The sequence below is a fragment of the Salmo trutta genome, chromosome 16 (genome assembly GCF_901001165.1).
Source record: "Salmo trutta chromosome 16, fSalTru1.1, whole genome shotgun sequence".
NCBI lineage: Eukaryota > Metazoa > Chordata > Actinopteri > Salmoniformes > Salmonidae > Salmo > Salmo trutta.
The window spans coordinates 35,086,307-35,113,361 of NC_042972.1; the positions used below are offsets into that span (position 1 = coordinate 35,086,307).

At 40.5% G+C, this 27,055-nt stretch overlaps 1 protein-coding gene across 5 annotated transcripts in view; it reads right to left on the reverse strand.

Moving 5' to 3' along the window:
* Positions 1-1,119: 1,119 nt before the first annotated feature.
* The window catches only part of LOC115150655 (transcription factor SOX-13), a 77,475-nt gene continuing 51,539 nt past the window's right edge, over positions 1,120-27,055 (reverse strand). For all 5 annotated transcript variants that reach the window (XM_029694158.1, XM_029694160.1, XM_029694157.1 and 2 more), the window contains 6 exons: positions 20,592-20,754; positions 15,566-15,684; positions 5,451-5,556; positions 4,925-5,095; positions 4,049-4,265; positions 1,120-3,614 (listed from right to left, as the gene is read on the reverse strand). In XM_029694158.1, the coding sequence (XP_029550018.1) occupies positions 3,341-3,614; positions 4,049-4,265; positions 4,925-5,095; positions 5,451-5,556; positions 15,566-15,684; positions 20,592-20,754 (1,050 nt within the window). In that variant the 3' untranslated portion in view covers positions 1,120-3,340. The remainder of the gene's footprint in view (positions 3,615-4,048; positions 4,266-4,924; positions 5,096-5,450; positions 5,557-15,565; positions 15,685-20,591; positions 20,755-27,055) is intronic.

The window sequence follows — 27,055 nt, forward strand, 5'->3', positions numbered from 1 at the left end:
GACGTTGCACACTTGCATTCAGTCATTCATTAAGGTTAGTTAAGGTTCGGAACTGAGGTATGTGGTACCTGATTTTATTATTCTTGTTATTCCAGCATAGGATATGTGCTGGCTATGGAAGGCTTATATCCTGATGGTGGTGTTTTTAGACTAGAAATGTTTAAAGGAGGTATTTATTGGGTGAACCAGTCATTGGCTTTCTTTCATTTAAAAAAATATATACAGTACATACCAAAATGGTTAGCGTCAAGGCTTGCAGTTCATTTGAAATTAACTTGTGTGTGTGAATGTACTAAACTGGCTTAACTTGAAAACCCACTGTACAGAACTTGATTTTACTTTCTAACTGTTCATTAGAATCTGTAAAAGAGGGCCCAACATTTCAAGATGTATGTGATGTTTGTGCTGGCGTGTGTAGGGAGTCAGCCACTCCTGAAGAGGATGCTGTAGCATTAAAGGCCAGCGGAGAGGAGACAGGTTGTAAATACTGTGAAAATCTGACTACAGTGATCCTCCAAACTTCTGGGAGTGTCATTTAAGTAAAGTAAATATTTCCATTAAAAAAAACGTGTATGGATGGCAGTTATTCCGTTTTTATACCTAAGACTTTGTTAATAGTATTTTTGAACAATAGCCACCCTGTTACACTGTTGGAGATGGTTTAACCTTGGTGGGGGGGGGGGTAATAAGCATCACCTCTGTCAGCTGCCCTGGCCCTGAGATGGGGAAGGAAGACTGCCAGGGGGGCTCCACTACGGAGGATATCCTCTACTAAAAACACATTCCAATACACAACACTGCAGCATCCTCACACTGACACGTTCCACCATCCTCTAGTAAAGTGGCCTCTCGCTGCCCTCAAGACTACAGAGAAAGTGTCCTTTATTTCCCATTTCTATACAGTTGGTTAGTGATTTGTCATTATGACTGATTATAGCATAAAGAGGTTGTTTTACTATAAGCCCGGCTGATGATAGACTATATAAAAAACCACAGTATGAAATCCGAAATGGATGGAGGCATACCACAAGGACTGGGGTGGAAAGTCAGTATGGTGTGGGAAACAGCACACATGATTTCGTCTTAGCAAGCAAAGATGTACACACAAAGAAAAATAACTTGGGCACAAATAACAAGCTATTTATTATTTTCTAAAAACAAACCACAACTTGGAAAATGTACACCTTTAGATTACACAGGCTCTTAAACAAAATAAAGTCTATATTTACATCAGCAGGTGTGACAACAGGTGACAGTTTTTCTGTAATTATATAAAAATGTTCATCTGATATTTGTCTATGTACACAGTCCCAGCCTCTCCTAACAGTGCCATCCACTTGGTTCTGGGTAGAAGTTTTCAGCCACAGACCTAGGATCAGTCTACCCCACCCACATCATAGCCTTAACATTTATTGGTGCAAATGTAAAACTGACCATAGATCAGTGTCCAGGTGCAACTTCATACTATAGTACTCCCCAATCAATGCACAAAGGTTTTACTGCAGTGTGACAGCAACTAACCACAAGCCTGTCTCCGTTAACATGGAGATTACATCAGAAATCTGACGTCCAGCACATTGTGACGAAGGCTGCATCCCAATAGTCTAAAGTGGCTTCCTATTTTGGTTTCTCCATCTGCACTGATCTGATTAAGGAAAGGAGAGGAAGTGACGTAGGACTTTTGAGATGGATCCCTGTTTGTGAAGCCAAATGGCCCTACAGTGACTTCTGACTGCAGTACATGGACAGAGAAACAGCTGTGGTCAAGACAAGAGGCCAGGATGTCAGGGTACACAGACACGGTGTTCAGGCCAACCTTTGAGTTCAATACTCCCAACACATACGGAGATACATACATTTGTAAAACATTCTGTGACGAGTACATTGTAAACCTGGGTCCAAAATAAATTGATTGAAAGATACACACACTTACAGCTTGTACACAATTAGAAAATAGAGAAGGATTAGATGAATCTAGAATAAGGGCTTGGAAGGGGATTCCTTAAACATTTATCCTCATTACACTAGATGTAACTGCTGATAGACTATCGCAAGTGCAATAACTGAAACATTAGGTGCATCTCGATAATCTAAAGTGAATTCCTCGCCTCCCCTACTCCACTTGCACCGATGTAAAATAACTCGACAAGTGAAACACTCGCAGGAGGAATCTCCCCTATTGCTTTTACTTATCCTCTGTTTTGTTAGTGCATATGAAGAGTATTTGAGATGAGAAGGCCACTTGATTATTTAGGTGAAGCCTTTGGGTCTGTTTTGGAAAGGAGATGAGTGTTGAGTGGAAGTGCATTCTGACAGTGCATCGGCTAATAATGGGGATTATTCAACCACTGACCAGGTCATCTGTGTAATAATTGAAAATGAAATAAAACATGGATATTTCATGGTGTTGTGCTCATCCCAAACAGCAGAGGGAAGCACTCCTTCAGGATCTCTCCCTAACTACTGATACTCGGTCAGATATCTTTAATACCCCGGCCTTAATGTTTCAGGTTTATAAGAATCCGGATATTGATCTGTGCTTAAGGGAAACATCTACGTCAATGTTTGTAGGGGACAATAATGGACTGCCAGTCTAAACCAGTCGATCTCAACTCATTCCACATTGTGAATGTGCCTTTTATCACTAGCTACACTCCTACCCTGTTGATAAGGTACGTAGCAGCAACATGAATAGCCCAATATATCATATGACCCACGATCTTTTAGATTTAGCTGCCAGATTCATGTGTCAATGACACATCTTTAATATTGTAACAAACAACTCTCATAGTAACCGTAACCTGTCCAGCCAGTCAGAGAAGGATGGGCTCCTCTAGTCTGGTTATTCTCAAGAAGATTCCCCTGCTAGTCTAGCCTTATTGGGGATTTCATTGTTTGATTGTGAACTATGGGGGAGAATGAGAAAGGTTTGACATGTAGAGCTGAATAACAGATACTGGTGGGCCTACAGCAGATTACCAACAACTAACATCTGGGATGACAACATCTGTTTGTAGGAAAAATAAACATACACAGATAGGACTGGTGTGTGTGTTTGATCAATGTCCAATTGTATTATTTTATAAGGGTGGGGCTTTTACTATAGTCCATTTCCCATCTTTTGACTCTCACTGATCAAAGTGATGACTATTAGTTTAGACCCTAGTCTTCTGTGACCAGATCAGTGATTAGATAAAGAATGGGATTCATCTTAGAGTGTTGGGACAGACAGGCTCTGCTGACATGGTCATATGACACACTTGATATGGTCCAAGATCCCCATCTACAGACACACCCCTTTTCATTCACTTCTCTACACAAACCTCTTCCCTTCTCTCTGTCAGTCAGTGAGGAGCACTAGCTCTCCCTCACTTCTCTCTCCTCCGTCGCTCTCCTCCCCCTCACTGTATGGCGGTCTCTCCCTCTCTCTGGGGAGAGGAGTGGGCGTGGCCTGTCCCTCAGGTCTGCGACTAGGCGGAGCCTCCAGCCCTCGCGGCAGGTAGTGCTCCAATAGCGTGGGGTGGAATGGCACCGTTGCCATGGAGACCGCCCCACCACCGCCTGGGTATTGGCCCTCGCCGGGGGTGTAGTGCAGCTGCTGTGGCTCTGATTGGCTGAAAAACAGGAAGAGATGGGACACTGGTGCTGTAACGTACGCCAAATCCTTGTCAAAATCTGAAAGGACTGGATAGGCGTTTGCCCTGAGACATGGCTGTATGTAGGAGTCTACCACCATGTCTCAGGACAAGTCCATACCCAGAGAAGAGGACTGTTATCAAACCACTAAAAGCTGCTGCTACTCAAGTGCAGTTTTACAATCAGAGAACAATAGCGCAGAGTTTTAATCACTATGAGACTAACATAACCAGCTGTAGCCCTGCACTTCTATTTAACCACAGTGGGTTTGTTTGTGTTCTTACAGAAAAAGCATGTGGGAAGGGAACAGTTTCTATTGTTTAATTTCACTAAGAGCTCTCTGCATAATAGCAGGTTCTCTTCACTGTCAGGGCCACACAAACAGAACATCATCTGTATGTGTGTGTGTTACCTGTGTGGGTATGTCCCTCTCTGCTCCTGTCTCCGGTTCTTCATCATGGCTTTGTACTCGCCCACCCTGAGTCTCCGCCCCTCCACGATGCAGGTGCGTTTGGGGCGGGGCTTGTACTTGTAGTCGGGGTAACGCTCCAGGTGCTGTCGGCTCAGCCTGGCCTGCTCCTCATAGTAGGGCTGCTTCTCCTGGTTAGACATAGACTTCCATCTAGTTCCTGGCAGGAGGGAGACAATGTCAGACTAAAGAACAGAGGACTTAGTGTGTGAAAGAGTACATCTGGTTCTACTAGTTGGACATAGACTTCCAGTGACCTACAGAGAAAGGGGTTGGCTACGTTAGATGATGCCTTCCCTGTGGCTCAGTTGGTAGAGCATGGTGTTTGCAACGCCAGCATGGTGTGTGCAACACCAGGGTTGTGGGTTCGATTCCCACGGGGGGCCAGTACAAAAAAAAAATGCATGAAATGAATTCACTACTGTAAGTCGCTCTGGATAAGAGCGTCTGCTAAATGACTAAAATGTAATGAGGAGGGAGCGATGGCTTGAGTGTCTCCAGCGCTTCACAATGGAATGGAATGTTTGGTCAGAGGAAAGGGGTGTGGGCAGTGTGTGTGTGGAGGGGGTGGGTGCGTGGTAGGAGGTTCTTGTCGCCAGGGGAAACAGGTGGCAGATTGTGGCCTCGCATGCCCCACTGTGCCAGGACTACAGCGGGTGACACACACAGAGAGTGCACACAATATGTATACAAAGACTATATATAAAACACACACAGTGCACATTGACTGACAGCATGTGTGTGCGTTTTACGTGTCATTAATCCCAGAGGAGCAATTTGTGCATGCTTTATGTCCCCCGTGTGTGTGTGTGTACTCACCCAGTATCTTGCTGATGGAGGAGTTGTGCATGTCAGGGAAGGCCTGTAGAATACGTCGCCTCTCGTCTTTGGCCCAGACCATAAAGGCGTTCATGGGCCTCTTGATGTGGACGGAGGAGGGGGGGCCGCGAACCTCCGCAAACACCCCCACACCAGGAGCAGATAGGGGGCCTGCAGGAGGGGAAGAGAATGGTGGGACAGCCAGTCAGTGGCCAACAAAACATCTACTTTCCCTCAACTTCACTGGTAAAACAACAGGAAAGGAGAAAACAAATACCGGACAAGCATCGTCCATGTTGTATCAGTGTAGCTAAAGGAGGAGATGAGGAAATGAAACCTCTCTAGACTACTGCGATGCTTGCCCACTGCCATGTTAGTTTTAAATCAGGTAGTGTTGGGGGGCCTAATAATTATAACTTTATTTGTATAGCGCTTTCGATAGAAGTTAACAAAGTGCTTCACACAAAATAATAAAATGAAAGTACTAACAAAAGGAGAAAATAATTTCATCATGAAATCAGCCTACCCTCAGAGTCGCTGCTGTGATGGTCCTCGTTGGTTTGGAGGGTCTGTCCATCCTCCCCCCGTTCTGGGGGTGGCAGCCTGTTGCTGTGTCCAGCCACCTTATACTCCTACACAGAGACAGAGTTACACACACTCACAGGCCTACACTTTAACACACAGCTACACAGAACACAGACGGGATTTGAATGTTGCTGCAGATAAACAGGCCTGAAGAGAGCATTTAGCATTATCTGTGTGTATGTGTGCGTGCATGAGTAGCTATGTTTCCATTAACTTGTCCAGTGACTTTTTGTTGACATTTATAAAGTGTGCATTTGGTGCGTTTCCATGGAACTATCTTGTTTCAATAAAAACAGCTGGACGTAAAAACACACCAAAAACTATATTGTTTCCTCACAAACCTACAGCGTCGAATAAAAATGAAATGGTTGAAGTGTTTCCCTCACCTACAGTGCCTTCAGAAAGTATTCAGTCCCTTTGACTTTTTCCACATTTTGTTAAGTTACAGCCTTATTCTAAAATGGATTAAATTGAGATATAGTGTCACTGGCATACACACAATATACCATAATGTCAAAGTGGAATGATGTTTTTTGACATTTTTACTATCATTAAAACAGCTGAAATGTCTTGTGTTAATAAGTATTCAACCCGTTTGCTATGGCAAGCCTAAATAAGTTCACTAGTAAAAATTTGCTTAACAAGTCACTCGGGGTGGCAGGTAGCCTAGCAGTTAAGAGCATTGGGCCAGTAACCGAAAGGTCTCTGGTTTGAATCCCTGAAGCGGCAAGGTGGGAAAAAATCAGCGTTTCTGCCCTTGAGCAAGGTGGTTATCCCCCAACAACAACTTTCCCGGGCACCGTTTATGTGGACGTCGATTAAGGCAGCCCCCCCGCACCTCTCTCATTCAGAGGGGTTGGGTTCAATGTGGAAGACACACTTCGGTTCAATGCATTCAGTTGTGGAACTGACTAGGTATCCCCCTTTCCCTTCCTCACATAATAAGTTGCATGGACTCACTCTGTGTGCAATAATAAATAGTGTTTAACATGATTTTGGAATGACTACCTCACACATACTATTAACTGTAGCTCAGTGGAGCAGTGAATTTCAAACACAGATTCAACAACAAACGCCAAGGAGGTTTATCAATACCTCACAAAGAAGGGTACCTATTGGTAGATGGGTTAAAACATATTTTTTTTTTAAACAGACATTGAATATCCCTTTGTGCATGGTGAAGTTATAAATGACACTTTGGATGGTATATCCATACACCCAGTTACTACAAAGATACAGGCGTCCTTCCTAACTCAGTTGCCGGAGAGGAATGAAACCGCTCAGGGATTTCACCATGAGGCCAATGGTGTTACAGAAAAAGTTAGAGTTTAATGGCTGTGATAGGAGAAAGCTGAGGATGGATCAACAACATTGTAGTTATTCCACAATACTAACCTAAATGACAGAGTGAAAAGAAGGAAGCCTGTACAGAATAAAAATGTTCCAAAACATGCATCCTGTTTGCAATAAAGCACTAAAATAAAACTGCCAAAAATGTGGCAAAGAAATTAACTTTATGTCCTGAATACAAAGTGTTATGTTTGGAGCAAATCCAACACATCACTGAGTACCACTTCATATTTTCAAGGTGGTGGCTGCATCATGTTATGGGTATGCTTGTCAAAAGGAATAGAGCTAAACCTGGTTCAGTCTGCTTTCCAACAGACACTGGGAGACAAATTCACGTTTCAACAGGACAACAACCTAAAACACAAGGCCAAATATACACTGGAGTTGCTTACCAAGATGACATTGAATGTTCCTGAGTGGCCTAGTTACAGTTTTGACTTAAATCAGCTTGAAAATATATGGCAAGAAATGAAAATGGCTGTCTAGCAATAATTAACAGCCAACTTGACCGAGCTTGAAAAAAATTTAAATAATGTGAAAGACTCACAGATGTAATCACTACCAAAGGAGATTCTAACATGCATTGAATACTTTTGTAAATTAGATATTTCTGTACTTCATTTTCAATAAATTTGCAAATATTTCTAAAAACATGTTTTCACTTTGTCATTATGGGGTATTGTGTGTAGATGGGTGAGAAAAAATATCAATCCAGGCTGTATCACATCTGGCCGAGATTGGGAGTCCAATATGGCAGCGAAAAATTGGCCCAGCGTCATCCGGGTTTGGCCGGGGTAGGTCGTAATTGTAAATAAGAATTTGTTTTTAACTGACTTGCCTAGTTAAATAAAAAGGTAAAAAAAAATAAAAATAATAATCAATTTTGAATTCAGGCTGTGACAACAAAATGTGGAATAAGTCAAGGGGTACAGATACTTTCTAAAGGCATTATATCTGTTTCATGTCTCAGGTAGCCTGCGAAAGCCAGCATGGCATGGATTTGCCATATTCTAATAATTCTCATGTGCTAACGTATCGCCACGGTCCATGCCATGGTGAAACTTGCTCTCCTGTAGATCTGAAATAATTGGATGGTGAAACTTGCAACCAGCCAACCAGAAAGGCAAGGCAATCTAGAAAGTCAGGACAATCCTTGTCCTGCAAAGAAGCATACTTTTTATAGTGCTATATTAACCACGCCCCTCTGCAAACACGCCTTCTCCGATGTTGGTTACAAGGCGGTAAGCTACCTTCAAAATGATTCGGATATCATTATTTATTCGAAAAATACAGTTTCCATCATCATTTGTCACAATAAAGAAAGTTAGAGAAAACGAAAATCCACCCGTTAAATAAAAATGTTGTTGATCTTTATAAAAATTATCCTATATCTGCCATTTCCATTACACAATATTTTTGCGACATTGCTTTTGTCGAACAAACATGGGTCAATAAGTGAGTGAGTGAGCGAGTTTTACAGCACTATTTATGGCCGAGCAGGGAGATGCCTCTCATTTCAGCTGGTGTTTAAAGTTCATGAACAGTCAAAATCATGTTTTTAATGAAATTGGATGATATTTGGATGAAACAAGATCAAAGTACAATGACCAAAGTATGAAAAATGACTGTTGCTTCGACACTGATAAAGTCTGATCATAACGTTACTGGTCCCCTCCCCCATGTCAAACACTTGGCTTTAGGAGGCGGGATTATTAAGGGGATAGGGTAACATCACTCTTTATGTAGTGTTGCGTTGTCTCTCTTGTCGTGATGTTCGTTTTGTCCTAAATGTATATTTTACTTTTAATCCCAGCCCCTGTCCGCGCAGCAGGCCTTTTGGTAGGCCGTCATTGTAAATTTGTTCTTAACTGACTTGCCTAGTTAAATAAAGGTTAAATAAAATAAAAAAACATCACCCTAACTCTCATTTTAATACACCAATGGTAACATGATATTCTCTTTCCTAATTTAAAGAAGTGCTGCCTTGTAACCCACATCGGAGAAGGCGTGTTTGCAGAGAGGGGTGGTTTATATACAGTTGAAGTTGGAAGTTTACATACACCTTAGCCAAATACATTTAAACTCAGTTTTTCACAACTCCTGACATTTAACCCTAGTAAGAATTCCCTGTCTTAGGTCAGTTAGGATCACCACTTTATTTTAGGAATGTGAAATGTCAGAATAATAGTAGAGAGAATGATTTATTTCAGCTTTTATTTCTTTCATCACATTCCCAGTGGATCAGAGGTTTATATACACTTAATTAGTACTTGGTAGCATTGCCTTTAAATTGTTTAGCTTGGGTCAAACGTTTCGGTAAGCCTTCCACAAGCATCCCACAATAAGTTGGGTGAATTTTGGCCCATTCCTCCTGACAGAGCTGGTGTAACTGAGTCAGGTTTGTAGGCCTCCTTGCTCGCACACGCTTTTTCAGTTCTGCCCACACATTTTCTATAGGATTGAGGTCAGGGCTTTGTGGCCACTCTAATACCTTGACTTTATTGTTCTTAAGCCATTTTGCCACAGCTTTGGAAGTATGCTTGTCCAGTTGGAAGAGCCATTTGCGACCAAGCTTTAACTTCCTGACTGATGTCTTGAGATGTTGCTTCAATATATCCACATAATTTTCCTGCCTCATGTTGCCATCTATTTTGTGAAGTGTACCAGTCCCTCCTGCAGCAAATCAACCCCACAACATGATGCTGCCACCCCCGTGCTTCACGGTTGGGATGGTGTTCTTTGGCTTGCAAGCCTCCCCCTTTTTCCTCCAAACATAACGATGGTCATTATGGCCAAACAGTTCTATTTTTGTTTCATCAGACCAGAGGACATTTCTCCAAAAAGTACGATCTATGTCCCTATGTGCAGTTGCAAACCGTAGTCTGGCTTTTTTATGGCGGTTTTGTAGCAGTGGCTTCTTCCTTGCCAAACGGCCTTTTAGATTGTGTCGATATAGGACTCCTTTTACTGTGGATATAGATATGCTTGTACCTGTTTCCTCCAGCATCTTCACAAGGTTCTTTGCTGTTGTTCTGGGATTGATTTGCACCAAAGTACGTTCATCTTTAGGAGACAGAACGCGTCTTCTTCCTGATCGGTATGACGGCTGTGTGGTCCCATGGTGTTTATACTTGCGTACTATTGTTTGTACAGATGAACGTGGTACCTTCAGGCATTTCAAAATTGCTCCCAAGGATGAACCAGACTTGTGGAGGTCTACAATTTATTTATAAGTCTTGGCTGATTTATTTTGATTTTCCCACGATGTCAAGCAGAGGCACTGAGTTTGAAGGTAGGCCTTGAAATACATCCACAGGTTCACCTCCAATTGACTCAAATGATGTAAATTAGCCTATCAGAAGCTTCTAAAGCCATGACATCATTTTCTGGAATTTTCCAAGCTGTTTAAAAAGGCACAGTCAACTTAGTGTATGTAAACTTCTGACCCACTGAAATTGTGATACAGTGAATTATAAGTGAAATAATCTGTCTGTAAACAATTGTTGGAAAAATTACTTGTGTCATGTACAAAGTAGATGTCCTAACCGACTTGCCAAAACTATAGTTTGTTAACAAGAAATTTGTGGAGTGGTTGAAAAACAAGTTTTAATGACTCCAACCTAAGTTTATGTAAACTTCCGACTTCAACTGTAGCTAAATTGCTACTATATTGGTGCCAAATTTTGACTGTAGGGTGTCAGCAAATATAATTAAAATTTTACCCTATTCACCTATGGCAAAGATACTTATCAGACACAGATGAAAGGGAAACATATGTTGGGTAGTTACTGGTTAGCTAGGTCTTCAGCCAGCATGAAACCAAAGACGGGGAATGGTCGTTCAAAACTTCTGGCACAGTTGTCATGTCAACACATCTGTCAGTGCTGCTGTGAACCGTATCACAAGAGACATGCCAAAACGATGTATTAAAAATGGACATCATAGATGCAATTTCAATGTTGTTTGAGTTGCTTTGAGTATGGTTTTACTGCAATACTGCATCCAAGTTGCTTGACATAGGTGTTTCAAAAAACTGTCAGTCAAGGCGAGCTTATGAATATGTGCTCCACGCCCACTTTTCTTTTCAAACGTCCTGGTAGTTAGCCATGATTTTTTATTTATTTTAGTTTCTCAAAAGGCTATTTTACATGGGAATCAGAATGACTGTTCTTGACCTTTAAAGACAGATCTGTAAATGCAAAGGCAGGAAATAAGAGGTAGGAGACTATAACACAGTGTTAAGTACCTCAATGGACCGTAAAGGTAATCACTCTACAAACTATTGTCACCGTACCCTTAAGGAAATCACAAATATTATGGACACATTAGAAATAGTGGATATTTGGTGACTAAAAACACCAACCTAGTGAGATATACATGGAGGAGACTTAATCAATCTAGTCATCTTGACTACTTTCTTGTCTCTTTCTCTCTTGCATCAAAGGTTAAAAATCAGATCACCATCTAATTGGCATTCACATAGCTCTTATAGATTTTCCACGTGGACTGGGATATTGGAAATTTAATCAAAGTTTAACTTATTTTTAACTAAAGACAAAAGAATTTATAACAGAATTTTTCCAGTATAATATAGGTTCAGCATATCCCCTTATTGTTTGGGATACCTTTAAATGTACCTTCAGAGGTCATTCAATTCAATATTCATCAATAATAAAAAAGCAGTTTCTGGCTAAAGAGACAAGATTAACAAGGGAAATCCATGAACATATAGTACAGGTAAATAGCAATAAAAACGATACTACAGAGATACAAAATAAGTTAGAGGAAAAACAAAAAGAACTTGAGGAACTTATTCAATAACGATCTAATGTAATCTATTGCAAAAATAAAGCAAACTGGATGGAATATGGAGAAAAATGCACAAAATTCTTCCTGAATCTCCAGTACAGGAACGCTAACGAAAATAATTTGCAGAAACTCGTTACTGAAGACGGACTCATCTATGATTCTCCGAATTATATTTTAAAAGAGGAAGCTAATTATTTTAGGCTGATGTTCTCTTTTCCGTCTCATCCTCTCCCACTGAATGAAGATTACGGTAAGAAATTCTTTCCAAATAATTTTTTTATTAAATGGAAAATTAACAAAATGTACAGAAAGGTCTGTTCGAAGGCCAAATTACAGATGAATAACTTTGAGGCTATTAAATCCTTTCAGTCTGGAAAAATCCCAGGGCTTGATGGCACACCGGCAGAGGTATATCATGCTATATATATACACACACTACATTTTTGTCATTTAGCAGACGCTCTTATCCAGAGCGACTTACAGTAGTGAATGCATACATTTCATTTCGTGCATGTTTATTTATTTATATATATATTTTTTTGTACTGGCTTCCCGTGGGAGTCGAACCCACAACCCTGGCGTTGCAAACACCATGCTCTACCAACTGAGCCACACGGAAGGCCCTAGAAATAATAGAACATCATGAAACATCTAAGAAGCCAGGCCTGGTATTTATAGTGGATTTTGAAAAGGCATTTGATAAAGTACGACTGGATTTTATTTATAAATGCCTGGATTTTTTCCATTTCGGTAATTTTCTTATAAAATGGGTAAAAAAATAATGTATGGCAACCCCAGGTGTAAATTAGTAAATAACGGCTACTTCTCAGAGAGTTTTGAATTGTCAAGAGGAGTTAAACGCTGTCGTCATATATATTCATTATGGCCATCGAAATGCTAGCTATTAAAATCAGATCCAATAACGACATCAGAGGATTAGAAATCTAAGACTTAAAAACAAAAGGTGTCCATGTGTGCCGATGACTCAAGTTTTGTATTAAGTCCTCAAGCTAGATCCCTGCAATGTCTCATTGAAGATCTAGATAACTTTTCTGCACTCTCTTGACTAAAACCTAATTATGATAAGTGTAAAATATTACGCATTAGATCTTTAAAAAAATGCAACTTCCACATTACCCTGCAGTTTACCTATAAAATGGGCTGATGGTGAAGTAGACATACTTGGTATTCATATCACAAAAGATATAAATAAGCTCTCCACAATGAATTTCAAAAGAAAACTCGTCAAAATAGACATGGTCCTGCAACCATGGAGAGGTAAATACCTGTCTATTTATGGAAAAATTGCCCTGATTAACTCCTTAGTCATATCTCAGTTTACTCACTTACTTATAGCGCTGCCTACTCCTGATGATTTGTTTTTCAAATCATATGAGCAAAAAATATTTTGCTTTATCTGGGACTCCAAACCAGACAAAATAAAACGTACCTATCTATATAATGAATATGAATTGGGTGGGTTGAGATTATTAAATATAAAAGCACTAAACCTTTCGCTAAAAGCTTCATTTCTTCAAAAGTTTTACTTGAACCCTAAAAATGGTTCTCAAGTAGATTACTAAGAAAAGCTCATTGATTGGGTAAAAATTGCCTTTTTGCCTTTGTGCAGATTGCCATGTCTCATTTTCGATTAATTGAAAATTATAGTTTTTTCAAACAAGCATTGGAGGACTGGCTACAATTTCAATTTCACCCCCCTGAAAAGATAGAACAAATATTACAACAAATATTATGGCTACTCAAATGTGCTGGTTGATAAAATACCTGTATTTCTGGGAAAGATGTTTGAAAAAAGTATTTTGTTCTTAAATTATATTGTAAATTGGAATGGTAGAGTTATGTCCTTCATGGAGTTATCAGAATTGTACGGGAAGGTCTGCTCAATCCAAGAGCACAACCATTTGATTACAGCAGTACCCCAAAAATGGAGGCAGCGGGAAGAGGTAGGGAACTGGTCCGTCTGCCCAATATAAAGGATCACAACTGGCTGAGGAATAAAAACAGCATAAATAGGAAAGTAAACCAGTTTCATTTGAGGACCAGGATGTTGACAACTGTGCCATAACAGATTGCAAAATAGTTGAGAAGAGATTTTTGATGTACTGATTCCATGGTACAGGGTGTATGAGTTGATATATAAAACAACGCAAGATTCAAGACTTCGTGCTTTTCAGCTAAAATTATTATATAGAATTCTTGCCACCAACAAAATGTTGAATATTTGGGGCATAAAATCATCGAAGCTCTGCAGATTTTTGTAAGGATACAGAATCAATAGACCATTTATTTTGGTATTACTCCCAGGTAGCCTGTTTCTGGTCTCAGGTTCAGGAATGGCTGAAAATGCTTAGCATTGATCTAAAATTGACCCTAGAAATAGTACTTTTAGGAGATCTGGAGAGACCGGGTCAGTCAATTACTAATACTCTTAGTAAAAGTATTTATCTTCAACTCGCAATCTGTGGATTCTGTTCAATTAGATAGATTGAAATTGCACGTTAAAAATCACAGCATAGTTGAAAGATATGTGTTGCGTAGAAACCCGAAGTGGGTGGCCAGCAGAGATAGATGGAATGGGCTGAGGGAAGCTGAGGGTTGGGATGTGGAATTGGAGTGGAGTTGCTGTGCGGGAGATAGAATGATGGTCAAAGATAAAAGTAAAAAAAAACATTTTTTTAAACATAATAAAAAGTATGTTTGAATGACACTGAGGGGCAGTGTTTTTACAACTAATGCCGGTTTGTCTGAGGCTGATGCCGTGCAGGTGTTTGTACACATGCATATACACACACTCTCATTCATATAAACGCATACAAGAACACACACATACATGTAATAGTGCCAGACATGCACACAAACATATACAGTTGGCATTGCTGTTATGATTTTAGTTGTCCTTGATGTCCTATGTTTAAAATGTTTTGTTTTTTTGCATTGTTGTTTGCTGTTTTCTTCTGTCTTTTTATTTTTTCTCTTTAGTTTATTCTCTTGGGGGGTCTCGAATGGTTGAGGGACAGCTCACGTTTTTTGGCCTGTTGGGAGATCTGTCAACGTGCCCTTGAGCAGGGCATTGACCCTGGATGCTTCTGTGTGTCGCTCTGAATGGGAATCTGTTGGATGACTGGTATGATGTAGTTGTTGAGCGGCTTCACTGGAAGTATATTGTATGTTTTGGATATTCAATAAAACCTTTTTTTTTAAATAAAATAAAAAAGGAAATAGAGGGATGAGGAGGAGAGAATTGTGTTCATAGCCCTGAGGAGGGAAGGAGAGGAGGGGTGCAAGAAATTTGGGTGACAAGAACTCTCCCATATGATGGCACCATATGCTCCACAACAATGACATTGTTACTGCTGAAAAATGGACTCGTCTTAGAGCTTTTGGTGCCATTGTGGAGTCCATGAAAAGTCTACATTTAAAACACACTTGGCCGAACTCTGTTTTTCTATGTGTCTGGAAAGGAGAGGAGGAAGAGGGGTGGAGGAAAGAGAGAAGGCAGAGAGAGCGAAGGGGGAGAGGAGAGGTGGTGTGTTACAGTGGACAAAGGAGAAAGGTGAGTCATCACCATGGTGTTCTAAGAGCACTGTTGTGAGTTTACAGCAGCTGTTGTTCCTGCTGGAGGACATGGCTGAGACATTCTCAGTGTGTGTGTGTGTGTGTTTGTGTAGCTGAGACATTCTCCAGTCTATAACAGCCAGTGTGAGACCACGGCTCCCTGTAACCCTAAACCTGGCCCTGAACCCAGTACCAGCCCTTAGCCTGCCAGTCCGTGTGATGGGTGTTTAGAGGAGGCTACACACTCCTCCGTAAAGAGAGACCGACAAGGACAGTGGTCTGAGAGTGTGTGTGTCTGTGTGTCTTTGGACAATGGCTTACCATCCTGGCAGTGCTCTCTCTCTCTCGCTCCCGCTCTCTTCCGCCCGGCCCATGACTCCGCAGCAGCTGCTGGGCATCATGGATGGCCTGGGTCACCACATCCCCCTCTCCCAGAAATCCTGCAGAGAGAGAGGAGGAGGAGAGAGAGAGGGGGAAGAAAAGGAGGTACAAATCGTCTTTAGATGCTCAGATGTGCAGGGCACCGACAAAGTGTTGCAAATGTCAAGACAACAGAGTACACTTATTGTTTCAGAGGGAGAGTGGGGGTGGTGACTTACTCGCTGATAGAACATAAGTCCTAAAGTCAAAAGGGGAACACGCTCTCTCACACACACATTGTTGACATGCCTGAAGGTAAAGAATGTGTTGAGTGGAAGGAGGTATGTAATAGAGGTCAACCGATTAATCGGAATGGCCGATTAATTGGGGCCGATTTCAAGTTTTCATAATAATCGGTAATCTGCTTTTTTGGACACCGATTGTGGCCGATTACATTGCACTCCACGAGGAGACTGCGTGGCAGACTGACTACCTGTTACGCGAGTGCAGCAAGAAGCCAAGGTAAGTTGCTAGCTAGCATTAAATGTATCTTATAAAAAACAATCAATCTTAACATAATCACTAGTTAACTACACATGGTTGATGATATTACACGTTTATCTAGCTTGTCCTGTGTTGCATATAATCGATGCGGTGCCTGTTAATTTCTCATCAAATCACAGCCTACTTCGCCAAACGGGTGATTTAACAAGCACATTCGCGAAAAAAGCACTGTCGTTGCACCAATGTACCTAACCATAAACATCAATGCCTTTCTTTAAAATCAATACACAAGTATATATTTTTAAACCTGCATATTTTATTGCCTGCTAACATGAATTTCTTTAACTAGGGAAATTGTGTCACTTCTCTTGCGTTCCGTGCAAGCAGAGTCAGGGTATATGCAGCGGTTTGGGCCGCCTGGCTCGTCGCGAACTGTGTGAAGACAATTTCTTCCTAACAAAGACCGTAATTCATTTGACAGAATTGTACATAATTATGACATAACATTGAAGGTTGTGCAATGTAACAGGTATATTTAGACTTAGGGATGCCACCCGTTAGATAAAATACGGAACGGTTCCATATTTCACTGAAAGAATAAACGTTTTGTTTTCAAAATGATAGTTTCCGGATTTGACCATATTAATGACCTAAGGCTCCTATTTCTGTGTGTTATTATGTTATAATTAAGTCTATGATTTGATGTCTGACTGAGCGGTGGTAGGCAGCAGCAGGCTGGTAAGCATTCATTCAAACGGCACTTTCCTGCATTTGCCAGCAGCTCTTCGCTGTGCTTCAAGCATTGAGCTGTTCATGACTTCAAGCCTATCAACTCCCGAGATTAGGCTGGTGTAACCAATGTGAAATGGCTAGCTAGTTAGCGGGGTGTGCGCTAATAGTGTTTCAATCGGTGACGTCCCTCGCTCTGAGACCTTGAAGTAGTTGTTCCCCTTGCTCTGCAAGGGCCGCGGCTTTTGTGGAGCGATGGGTAACGATGCTTCGAGGGTGGCTGTTGTCGATGTGTCCCTGGTTCAAGCCCAGGTAGGGACGAGGAGAGGGACGGAAGCTATACTGTTACACTGGCAATACTATAGTGCCTATAAGAACATCCAATAGTCAAAGGTATATGAAATACAAATCGTATAGAGAGAAATAGTCCTATAATAACTACAACAGATGTTCAGATGTTCAGTTGATTGGGTACAATATTTATAGAGCTGATAGAGTTGGTAGAGGTGGTGGTATCGCGATTTATGTAAAATGCTGCTTAAATGTTTCTGTGTCCATATCAACCTCTGTCCCAAAGCAATATGAATGTCTAGTTTTGAATTTGGTACTTGGTAATAATGCTCGTTTAACTCTAGGAGGGGTATATCGCCCCCCCTCAGCTCCTCCTTGTACTCTATGCAAATTATCTGATATACTGTCTAATTATGCAAACTCTGAATTACTGATTTTGGGAGATTTTAACCTGGATTGGCTTTCACCAGTATCCGATAAATTAAAAGACATTTGTACTGAGCTAAATCTAACTCAGCTGATAACTAAACCAATCCGTCCCAACTTTAAGAACCCAGTAAAATCTACTCTACTAGACATTATTCTAACAAATACCCCCCATAAATACACAGCCAGTGGGGTTTTTGCAAATGATATCAGTTACCACTGCCCTATTGCTTGTATTAGAGATACCAGGCTGAAACACTCTGATCCCTGTATAATCTCTAAGAGAAATTATAAACATTTCTCACAGCAAGCTTTTACCCTTGACTTATATCACTCTGAGTTTTTATCCACTTGCTGCTTTCTGGACCCGGTTTTAGCCCTTGCTTTTTTTCTCTTCTATTGTTACCTCTATGTCTGATAAACATGCCCCGCTTAAGAATCACAGAGTAAGAAACCGAACCAGTTCTTGGTTCTCTCCTGAATTGTCAGGTATTTTCCTGCAAAAGAATCGGGCCTGGGCCTTGGCGAGGAAAACAGGTACTCCAGTTGATTGGCTGTTTTTTAGGCAATTGAGAAATAAATGTACTGCAGCTGTCAGAAAGGCAAAATCAAATTACTTCCTTAATGCTATGACAGATTCTGCAGGAGATCCTGCAAAATTCTGGAAAACCGTTAATTCACTGAAACGGGGGAATTCTGCTGTTTCTCTTCCTAAGCAAATTACCTCAGATTCCTGTATCCTAAGTGAAAAAAATGATATTTGTGATGCTTTTAATAAGCATTTCATCTCTGCTGGTTTTTTATTTGAAAGGAAAAGTGGCCATTGTGGCACTGGCCAGTTAGTTGATTTTTCGTCTTGCTTTTCAAGCGTTACTCTGAAAAATGGTAACCCTGTTTTTAGTTTGCAGAAAATAACCGAAGCAGAGGTTCTAGCTGCCCTGTGTGCCATTGATACTAAGAAATCCTTAGGCGCTGTCAATTTAGACCCGTTCTTACTTAAGTGTGCTGCACCTATCATTGCTGGTTCAGTGACACACATTTTTAATCTAACATTAAGCACAGGAATTATCCCTAAGGTGTGGAAAGCAGCTTTTGTTCTGCCATTACATAAGGGAGGTGACGGTAGTGATTTGGATAACTATCGACCCATCTCTAGGCTCCCTTGTCTGGCAAAGATCCTAGAATCTATAGTCAACAAACAGTTACAGTCTTTTCTTTCTGCTAACAGTATTCTTAGCACCAATCAATCTGGTTTTAGATCTAAACACAGTACCACATCGGCCACTATGCTTGTTGTAAATGATATTGCAAATGCCTTAGATGATATAAAGCACTGTGCTGCGTTGTTTGTAGATTTGTCAAAAGCTTTTGACACTGTAGACCATGCTATCCTTTTGAGTAAGCTGTCATCTATAGGAGTGGGCACGGATGCCTGTCGATGGTTTTATGACTATCTTAAAGATAGAACTCAGGCCGTCATGGTCGACGGGGTCAAGTCTGACTCCTTACAGTTACTTAAAGGGGTCCCTCAGGGTTCAATAATTGGCCCACTATTGTTCTCACTTTATATAAACAACATTGGTGATGATGTCAGATATTGTAAATTCCATTTATATGCAGATGACACAGTGATGTACTCTATTGCTCCAACAGCGGACCAAGCTTTAATGCAGTTGGAGTCTGATTTTAGGATACTACAGGGGTCTCTTTTACAGCTTAAACTTGTTTTAAACGCTAAGAAAACAAATGTCATGTTTTTTTCTAGGTCTAAACTCTCAGTTAGAAACACTTTTGTAATCACTAGCTTGGATGGTACTCAAATCAAACAGGTCTCTGCATATAAATATTTAGGGGTATGGTTAGATGATAGGCTTTCTTTTAAAAAACATGTTACTGAATTGGGAAAAAAGCTCAAATTCAAGATAGGGTTCCTTTACAGAAACAGGGCTTGTCTGTCCTTTGTAAATAGAAAACAAATTGTGCAGGCTACTTTTATGTCCGTTTTAGATTATGGTGATATTATCTATATGCATGCATCGGCAAACACATTAAAACCACTGGATGCTATTTACCATTGTGCACTCAGGTTTATCACGGGTGATAGTTACAAAACTCATCACTGTATCCTATATCAACATGTGGGTTGGGCCTCTCTATCTGTGAGGCGAGAGCAACATGCTCTCTTGTTTATTTATAAAGCGCTTCTTTTAAAACTACCTCCATATATATCATCATTAATTTCCACTAGATATACACATTTTAAAACCAGATCACAGATGTGGATTACATTAGAGACTCCTGCGGTCTCCACAGAGTTGGGTAGGACTGCCTTTAGTTCCTTTGCGCCTTATTTATGGAACAAACTGCAGATCCAACTTAAGTTAGACACTCTGGTGTCCCTTGCCCATTTTAAAAATGTTATGGAGGATCAATATGATGTTATCTGTGATTGTTTCTGTTGAATTGTGTCTTTGTTTTGTATGTTTGAAATGTTCTTGTCTGTATGCCTAAAACTGTACATGTCAATATGTTTACACAGGGCACAGCCGTAAAAGAGATCCAGGTCTCAGTCTGTTTTCCCTGTTAAATTAAAGATTAAAAAAAAAAATTAAAAAAATTCTTACCAGGGAATATTGAAGACTCATGTTAAAAGGAACCACCAGCTTTCATATGTTCTCACGTTCTGAGCAAGGAACTTAAACGTTAGCTTTTTTACATGGCACATATTGCACTTTTACTTTCTTCTCCAACACTTTGTTTTTGCATTATTTAAACCAAATTGAACAGGTTTCACTATTTATTTGAGACTAAATTGATTTTATTGATGTATTATATTAAGTTAAAATAAACGTGTTCATTCAGTAGTGTTGTAATTGTCATTATTACAAATAAAAAAATTCATCGTCCGATTAAATCGGTACCGTTTTTTTGGCCCTCCAATAATCGGTATCGGCGTTGAAAAATCATAATCGGTCGACCTCTAGTATGTAGGTGCTGTGTGTGTGTAGCATTAATGTGTGTGTCTGTACAGACTGACCCAGGTTAAGTGCAGGTCGTGAAGGGCTGTCTCTATGGTGGTCTCTGGGTCTGTACCCCCCCTGCAGTGTCAACGTGCCCAGCTCAAAGGCCTGCGGGCTGGGGATGTTCCCAATGTCCATCCCCTTGGGCTTGGAGGTCAGGTTCAGAGGCTGGCTGGCTTCCTAAGGGGAAAAGATACAAAAGACTAGACCATCAGGGGTGTGTCAGCACAACACAGAAACACAATACACTGCTTATATTTATACATTGAGTAAATATAAAAATACATACACAACGTACAGTTCTCATCCATGTCAATATAACAAACAAACACACACCGAGGTATGACATCGCACACTTCTGTAGGGTTTCTTTCATCTAATATTTCTGTTGCCTGTTCTTTCTCTCTGTCCACTTTCTTTTGTTTAGTTATTTATGTGATGCCCTTTTCCACTTGAGAACCAACTGTGCAGAAAGAGCATGCATTGTGAACACAATTGTGAATGGGGTGTAGCGTACCAGAAACATCCATTGGTAATTTGGAGTGCATTGTTTTGACAGTGTTTTCGAAGAGATCTAGCCTGTATCTGTAGTCTTAACAGAGCTAGCTTCTTAAGCATAAATCATAGTCCACGGAAGCTGAGACGTATTAGTTGGAGAAATTGCTTGAGCTGAGTTGAGAATTCGAAAAGTATGAAAGCCAACGGTCCAATATTCTAGAACACTGCTGTGTGTACGCGTACACGTTTTGGACTACAGTATGATGAACCCTTTAGGGCCATTCATAGTTCAGGCTTCAGCCACTAACATGACATTTGCACAAAAATACAAGTATATCCACGCTAAAATAAGGCTTGCACCTGTGCAATATTTGCAGCTGTTATTTTCAGAGGGGAATAAAATACAGAAAAGACAGACATGGAACTGTCTTTATAGAAACATTAACATCATTTGCTTTCCTTTTATATTGTATTCCCTCGGCAAAAGAACAGGTGCAAAGCGTGAATCTGGACATAGGTGTTACTGTAAAGTATAGTATTTAGTATAGTATTGCCAGTTCCACTGCATTTTTTCATTGTTCCCCTCTAATCAGGGACTGATTTAGACCTGGGACACCAGGTGGGTGCAACTAATTATCAGGTAGAACAGAAAACCAGCAGGCTCCGGATCTCATAGGGTAAGAGTCAAATAACCCTGGTATAGTATATTATAAACTGGGTGGTTCGAGCCCTGAATGCTGACTGACTGTGGTATATCAGACCATATACCGCGGGTATGACAAAACATTTATTTTCACTGCTAATTACATTGGTAACCTGTTTATAATAGCAATAAGGCACCTCGGGGGTTTGTGGTATATGGCTAATATATCACGGCTAAGTTCTGTATCCAGGCACTCTGCGTTGCGTCGTGTGAATATAACGGTCCTTAGCCGTGGTATATTAGCCATATACCACACCCCCTCGTGCCTTATTGCTTGAGTATAGTGTAGTGTATAGTATATAGTATAGTGCAGTGGTTCTCAATCCTGGTCCTGGGGACCCAAAGGGGTGCACACTTTTTTTGCCCTAGCACTACACACCTGAGTCAAATCATCAAAGCTTGATGATGAGTTGATGATTTGAATCAGGTGTGTAGTATTTGTATTTATTATGGATCCCCATTAGCTGCTGCCTTCTTCCTGGGGTCCAGTGAAATGAAGGCCATTATACATTTCTAAAAACATTACAATACATTCACAACACACATTAAGTGTGTGCCCTCAGGCCCCTACTCTCCTATCACATATCTACAACACAAAATCCATGTGTACGTGTGTGTATAGTGCGTATGTTATCGTGTGTTTATATGCATGTGTCTGTGCCTATGTTTGTGTTGCTTCACAGTCCCCGCTGTTCCATAAGGTGTCTTTTTATCTGTTTCTTAAATCTAATGTTGTCATGGCTCTATGTAGTACTGTGCTCCTCCCATAGTCTGTTCTGGACTTGGGGACTGTGAAGAGACCTCTGGTGGCATGTCTTGTGGGGTATACATGGGTGTCCGAGCTGTGCGCCATTAGTTCAAACAGAAAGCTCAGTGCATTCAACATGTCAATACCTCTCATAAATACAAGTAGTGATGAAGTCTTCTCCACTTTGAGTCAGGAGAGATTGACATGCATATTATTAATGTTAGCGCTCTGTGTACATCCAAGGCCATATACCACAAGGTGCCTTATTGCTATGATGAACTGGTTACCAACGTAATTAGAGCAGTAACAATAAATGTTTTGTCATACCGTGATATACCACGGCTGTCAGCCAATCAGCATTCAGGGCTTGAACCACCCAGTTTATTGTATAGTATGGTGTATAGTGTACAGTGTAGTGTATAGTGTAGTGCATCGTATACAGTATAGTGTATAGTGTACATCGGGGATTCTGAAAATTTTTCAGCCTAAGACCCATATTAGAAATAATGTGTTTTCATGGGACCCAAGCTTAAGAAAATATGCAACTATACATAAATAAATCGGTACATTTCATTGCCCTTATGCCTAAAACAAATACAATATAGACAAAAACTAAATATCCATATAAATATCTACTCATGTTTATTTTCCCCCATTAAAAACACTCTTACATATGTCTAGGTTGGAACTGTTGCTGTTAAAATACAATAAATCATTTTCATTCTGAACTGATTGTGATCACATCACACAGATGAATAACAGAACACACACACAGGCTTTTTGATAGTGTAACCCTAAGTAACAGTACAGATGAAAAATGTACATCTTTCTGTAGAAATCATTGTTGAAAGAAAGTCTAGGTTGGAACTGTTGCTGTTAAAATACAATACATATTTTTTTATTCTGAACTGGAATAAACTGATTGATCACATCAAACAGATGTAGATCAGAAAACAAACACACACACGCAGTCCTAATGAGAGCATGTCTATTCTGGGCTCTGTTTGTGACAGTACAAAACTGAGGTCATGCTCAGCCTTGAAACTGTTTCTGTACTTGTTTTATAAGTATGTCAGAGTTGAGAACCCTGACTCGCAAAGGTATGTGGTACCAAACTGGACCAGAACATCTACTGCTTTCTCAGTCAGGCAGGAGACCACTTCCTGCTGTAGATGAACAACCCATAACTGTGTGAGTGTGTTTACCTCAAAAACCATCTTGCTTCAAACAGTTTATTCCAGTTAAGAATAACAATTATTATTGTATTTTAACAGCAACAGTTCCAACCCAGACTAGTTTTTTTCAACAATCATTTCAACAGTAAGATAGGCCTGATCATTTTTCACCTTCATCTGTACAGTAGCTAGCTTGCTTTGGCTAATGTTAGCTATTAGCTGTGTACAAGGCCAGGGGATTGTTTGAAAGAGAAACTCACATCTACTACTATGAGAGTTAGTTACTGTAGTACTCCCTTATTTATGCGTATCATCACCTGTTATAAAATGCCAACAATATAAGTTTGTTTGAAAGAGAGAGAATCTCATCGCTGTATATGCGTTTCATGACAATTGAGCTCAGTCAGAACTTGTGGCTAGCACGAGTCCATTTCATGACAGCGGTGAGTGATGGCGAGTCGGAATAACAAGTCAGCGGCTTGAACGACTGCATCGTGTGTCTTTATTAGTATGGCATGTTCAATAGAAACAATGTTTTAAAAAACCGACGCGTTTCGGCTGCATGGCCTTCATCAGGGTGTACAAAGAAATAATACAATGTTCTCTGTTTAACAGCTTTTCCAATTAACCCTAATTAGAAGGGGGAGTGGTTAAAATTGATTGGACACACCTAGTAAGCAATAGTATACACACTTTAAAGTGAAATGCTGTAGCTATGTTATCATGAAAATGTAACTCCAAACTAGAAGTATCAGAACACTTAGAAAGGTAGTTCTAACCTTAAATATGTCTGGGCGAAGTGTCAAGAATAAGAAAGCAATACATTCCATAGTACACTAGAACACAGCAAAACATGAACAACAAAAAGTCTAAACATAGCTGAGGGCAATTGAGCAAAAATATCCACTAGATGACAGCAAATGTACCCATCACAACCCTACAGGAAGGGTGAGAAATCCATATCGTCATTTAAACCCGGGTATTTAGTGGCCTGTAGTTTGTAAATCCAAAAACTTTCCATTTGGTTTAACTGTTTAAGGCGGTCCCCTTTTCTAATAGAGGCCGGGATATGATCAATACCCATAGCTTGTAGGGAGGCAGGGTTGCCATGGTGTAAGGACTTGTAGTGCCTTGCCATGGGGTAGTCTTCATTTCCTACCCGTATGGCGTACTTGTGTTCCGCTAGGCGATCTTGAAGGCGTCTCTTTGTCCGTCCAATGTAGAACACCTTGCACTGAGGACATTCCAATCTATAGATGACATGAGTGGTTTTGCAGTTAATGAAATGCTTGACGTAATACTCCATTTTGGAAGCTGTATCAACGAAATACTTTTTCTGTGCAATATTTCTGCAATGGTTGCACTGGTTACATTTAAAAGAGCCCTTGGGTTTGTGGCCAAGCCAAGGTTTTTGAGAGTCACCCGGAAGATAACTGTGGACTAATTTGTCCTTTAGGGTAGGACATCTCTTAAAGCTTATGACTGGTGGCTCAGGAAAGACTTGGCGTAGTAGCGTATCACTTTGGATGATTCCCCAATTATTTTTTATGATTCTTTTAATGTTCTCTGCTTCAGTGCTGTATTTTGTAACAAAATACACTCTCTCTGATGCATCACGAGGCACTCCTCTTCGCAACAAGTTCTCTCTGTCAAGTAATCCAGCCCTTATACCTGCATCTTTCAGGACCTGGACGCTGTAGCCCCGATTCAAGAAACGATTCTCCAATTCAGCAGATTTGACAACATAGTCTGTTTCCTGATCGCAAATTCTGCGGACTCTTTGGAATTGGCCATATGGAATATTCTCTTTTAGCCTTTTGGGGTGAAAGCTGTCTGCCCTCAGAATGGTATTCCCATCTGTAGGCTTCCTAAAGATTGATGTGTGCAAACAACCTTTGTCATTTTTACTGATGTCGAGGTCCAAAAAATGAATGTTATCCTTGCTATACTCCATAGTTAGTTTGATGTTAGGGTTAATGCTGTTAAGGTATTGGTGGAAGGAAATAAGTTCATCTTCTGAGCCGGACCAAAAAAGGCAAACATTACCAATATAGCGTCCCCACCATATAATCCGGTCAAAGAAATGGTTATTAGAAGGATCCAAAATGAAGTCATTTTCCCATTTACCCAAGTACAAACCAGCATAGGAAGGGCTATAGCAAGCTCCCATGGCACATCCTTTGACCTGTTTAAAAATACGGTCCTGAAAGATAAAGATGTTATGATTAAGAGTCCATTCAGTCAGTGAGACAATGAATTCTGTAGGAGGCATCTCAGTTTCAGGTCGGGTACTCAAGAAATGGTGCATAGCTGCCAAACCTTGTTCATGTTCAATGGTGGTGTAAAGAGACTCCACATCCATGGTGACTAAAAAGGAAGCTGTACCTATATTATTCAATTCCTTAATTTTGTTCAACACATCTGTGGTATCTTGAAGATAGGCTGGGAGTGACGTCAGAAAAGGCTTAATAAAGTAATCAATGTACTTAGAGATGGGTTCTGTCAGACTTTCATTACCACTAATGACTGGCCTGCCTGGGGGATTTTCAAGATTTTTGTGGACTTTTGGAAGAAGGTAAAAAGAAGCCATACGTGGACTGCCATTGAAAAGAAATTTGAACTCATTATCTGAAATGTAGCCATTCTCCTTAGCTTCTGTGAGGATCCCTTTCAACTCAATTTTTAGGTTCTCTGTAGGGTTGAAGCTAAGAGATTGGTAGAATTCATCATTGTCTAATTGACGGTAGGCTTCTGTCACATATTTGTCTTTACTCCACACTACTGTAGCGCCACCTTTGTCTGCTTTTAAGCCCAAGTCCACCTTTTGTCCCATTGTCCAGAATGCCACACTAAATACATTTGCCAAGAAGGTGAATTTTGATGTGGAAAATCTGTTTAAGGGTAAAATTGACTCCAACCAATCACGACGTAACCTTTCTAAGATAGAGAGGGATGCAGTTGAATCATTGTCCAAAAATGAACGGGTTGTGGTCTTCCAGGTGACTCTCAAAAAACTTGGCTTGGCCACAAACCCAAGGGCTCTTTTAAATGTAACCAGTGCAACCATTGCAGAAATATTGCACAGAAAAAGTCTTTCGTTGATACAGCTTCCAAAATGGAGTATTACGTCAAGCATTTCATTAACTGCAAAACCACTCATGTCATCTATAGATTGGAATGTCCTCAGTGCAAGGTGTTCTACATTGGACGGACAAAGAGACGCCTTCAAGATCGCCTAGCGGAACACAAGTACGCCATACGGGTAGGAAATGAAGACTACCCCATGGCAAGGCACTACAAGTCCTTACACCATGGCAACCCTGCCTCCCTACAAGCTATGGGTATTGATCATATCCC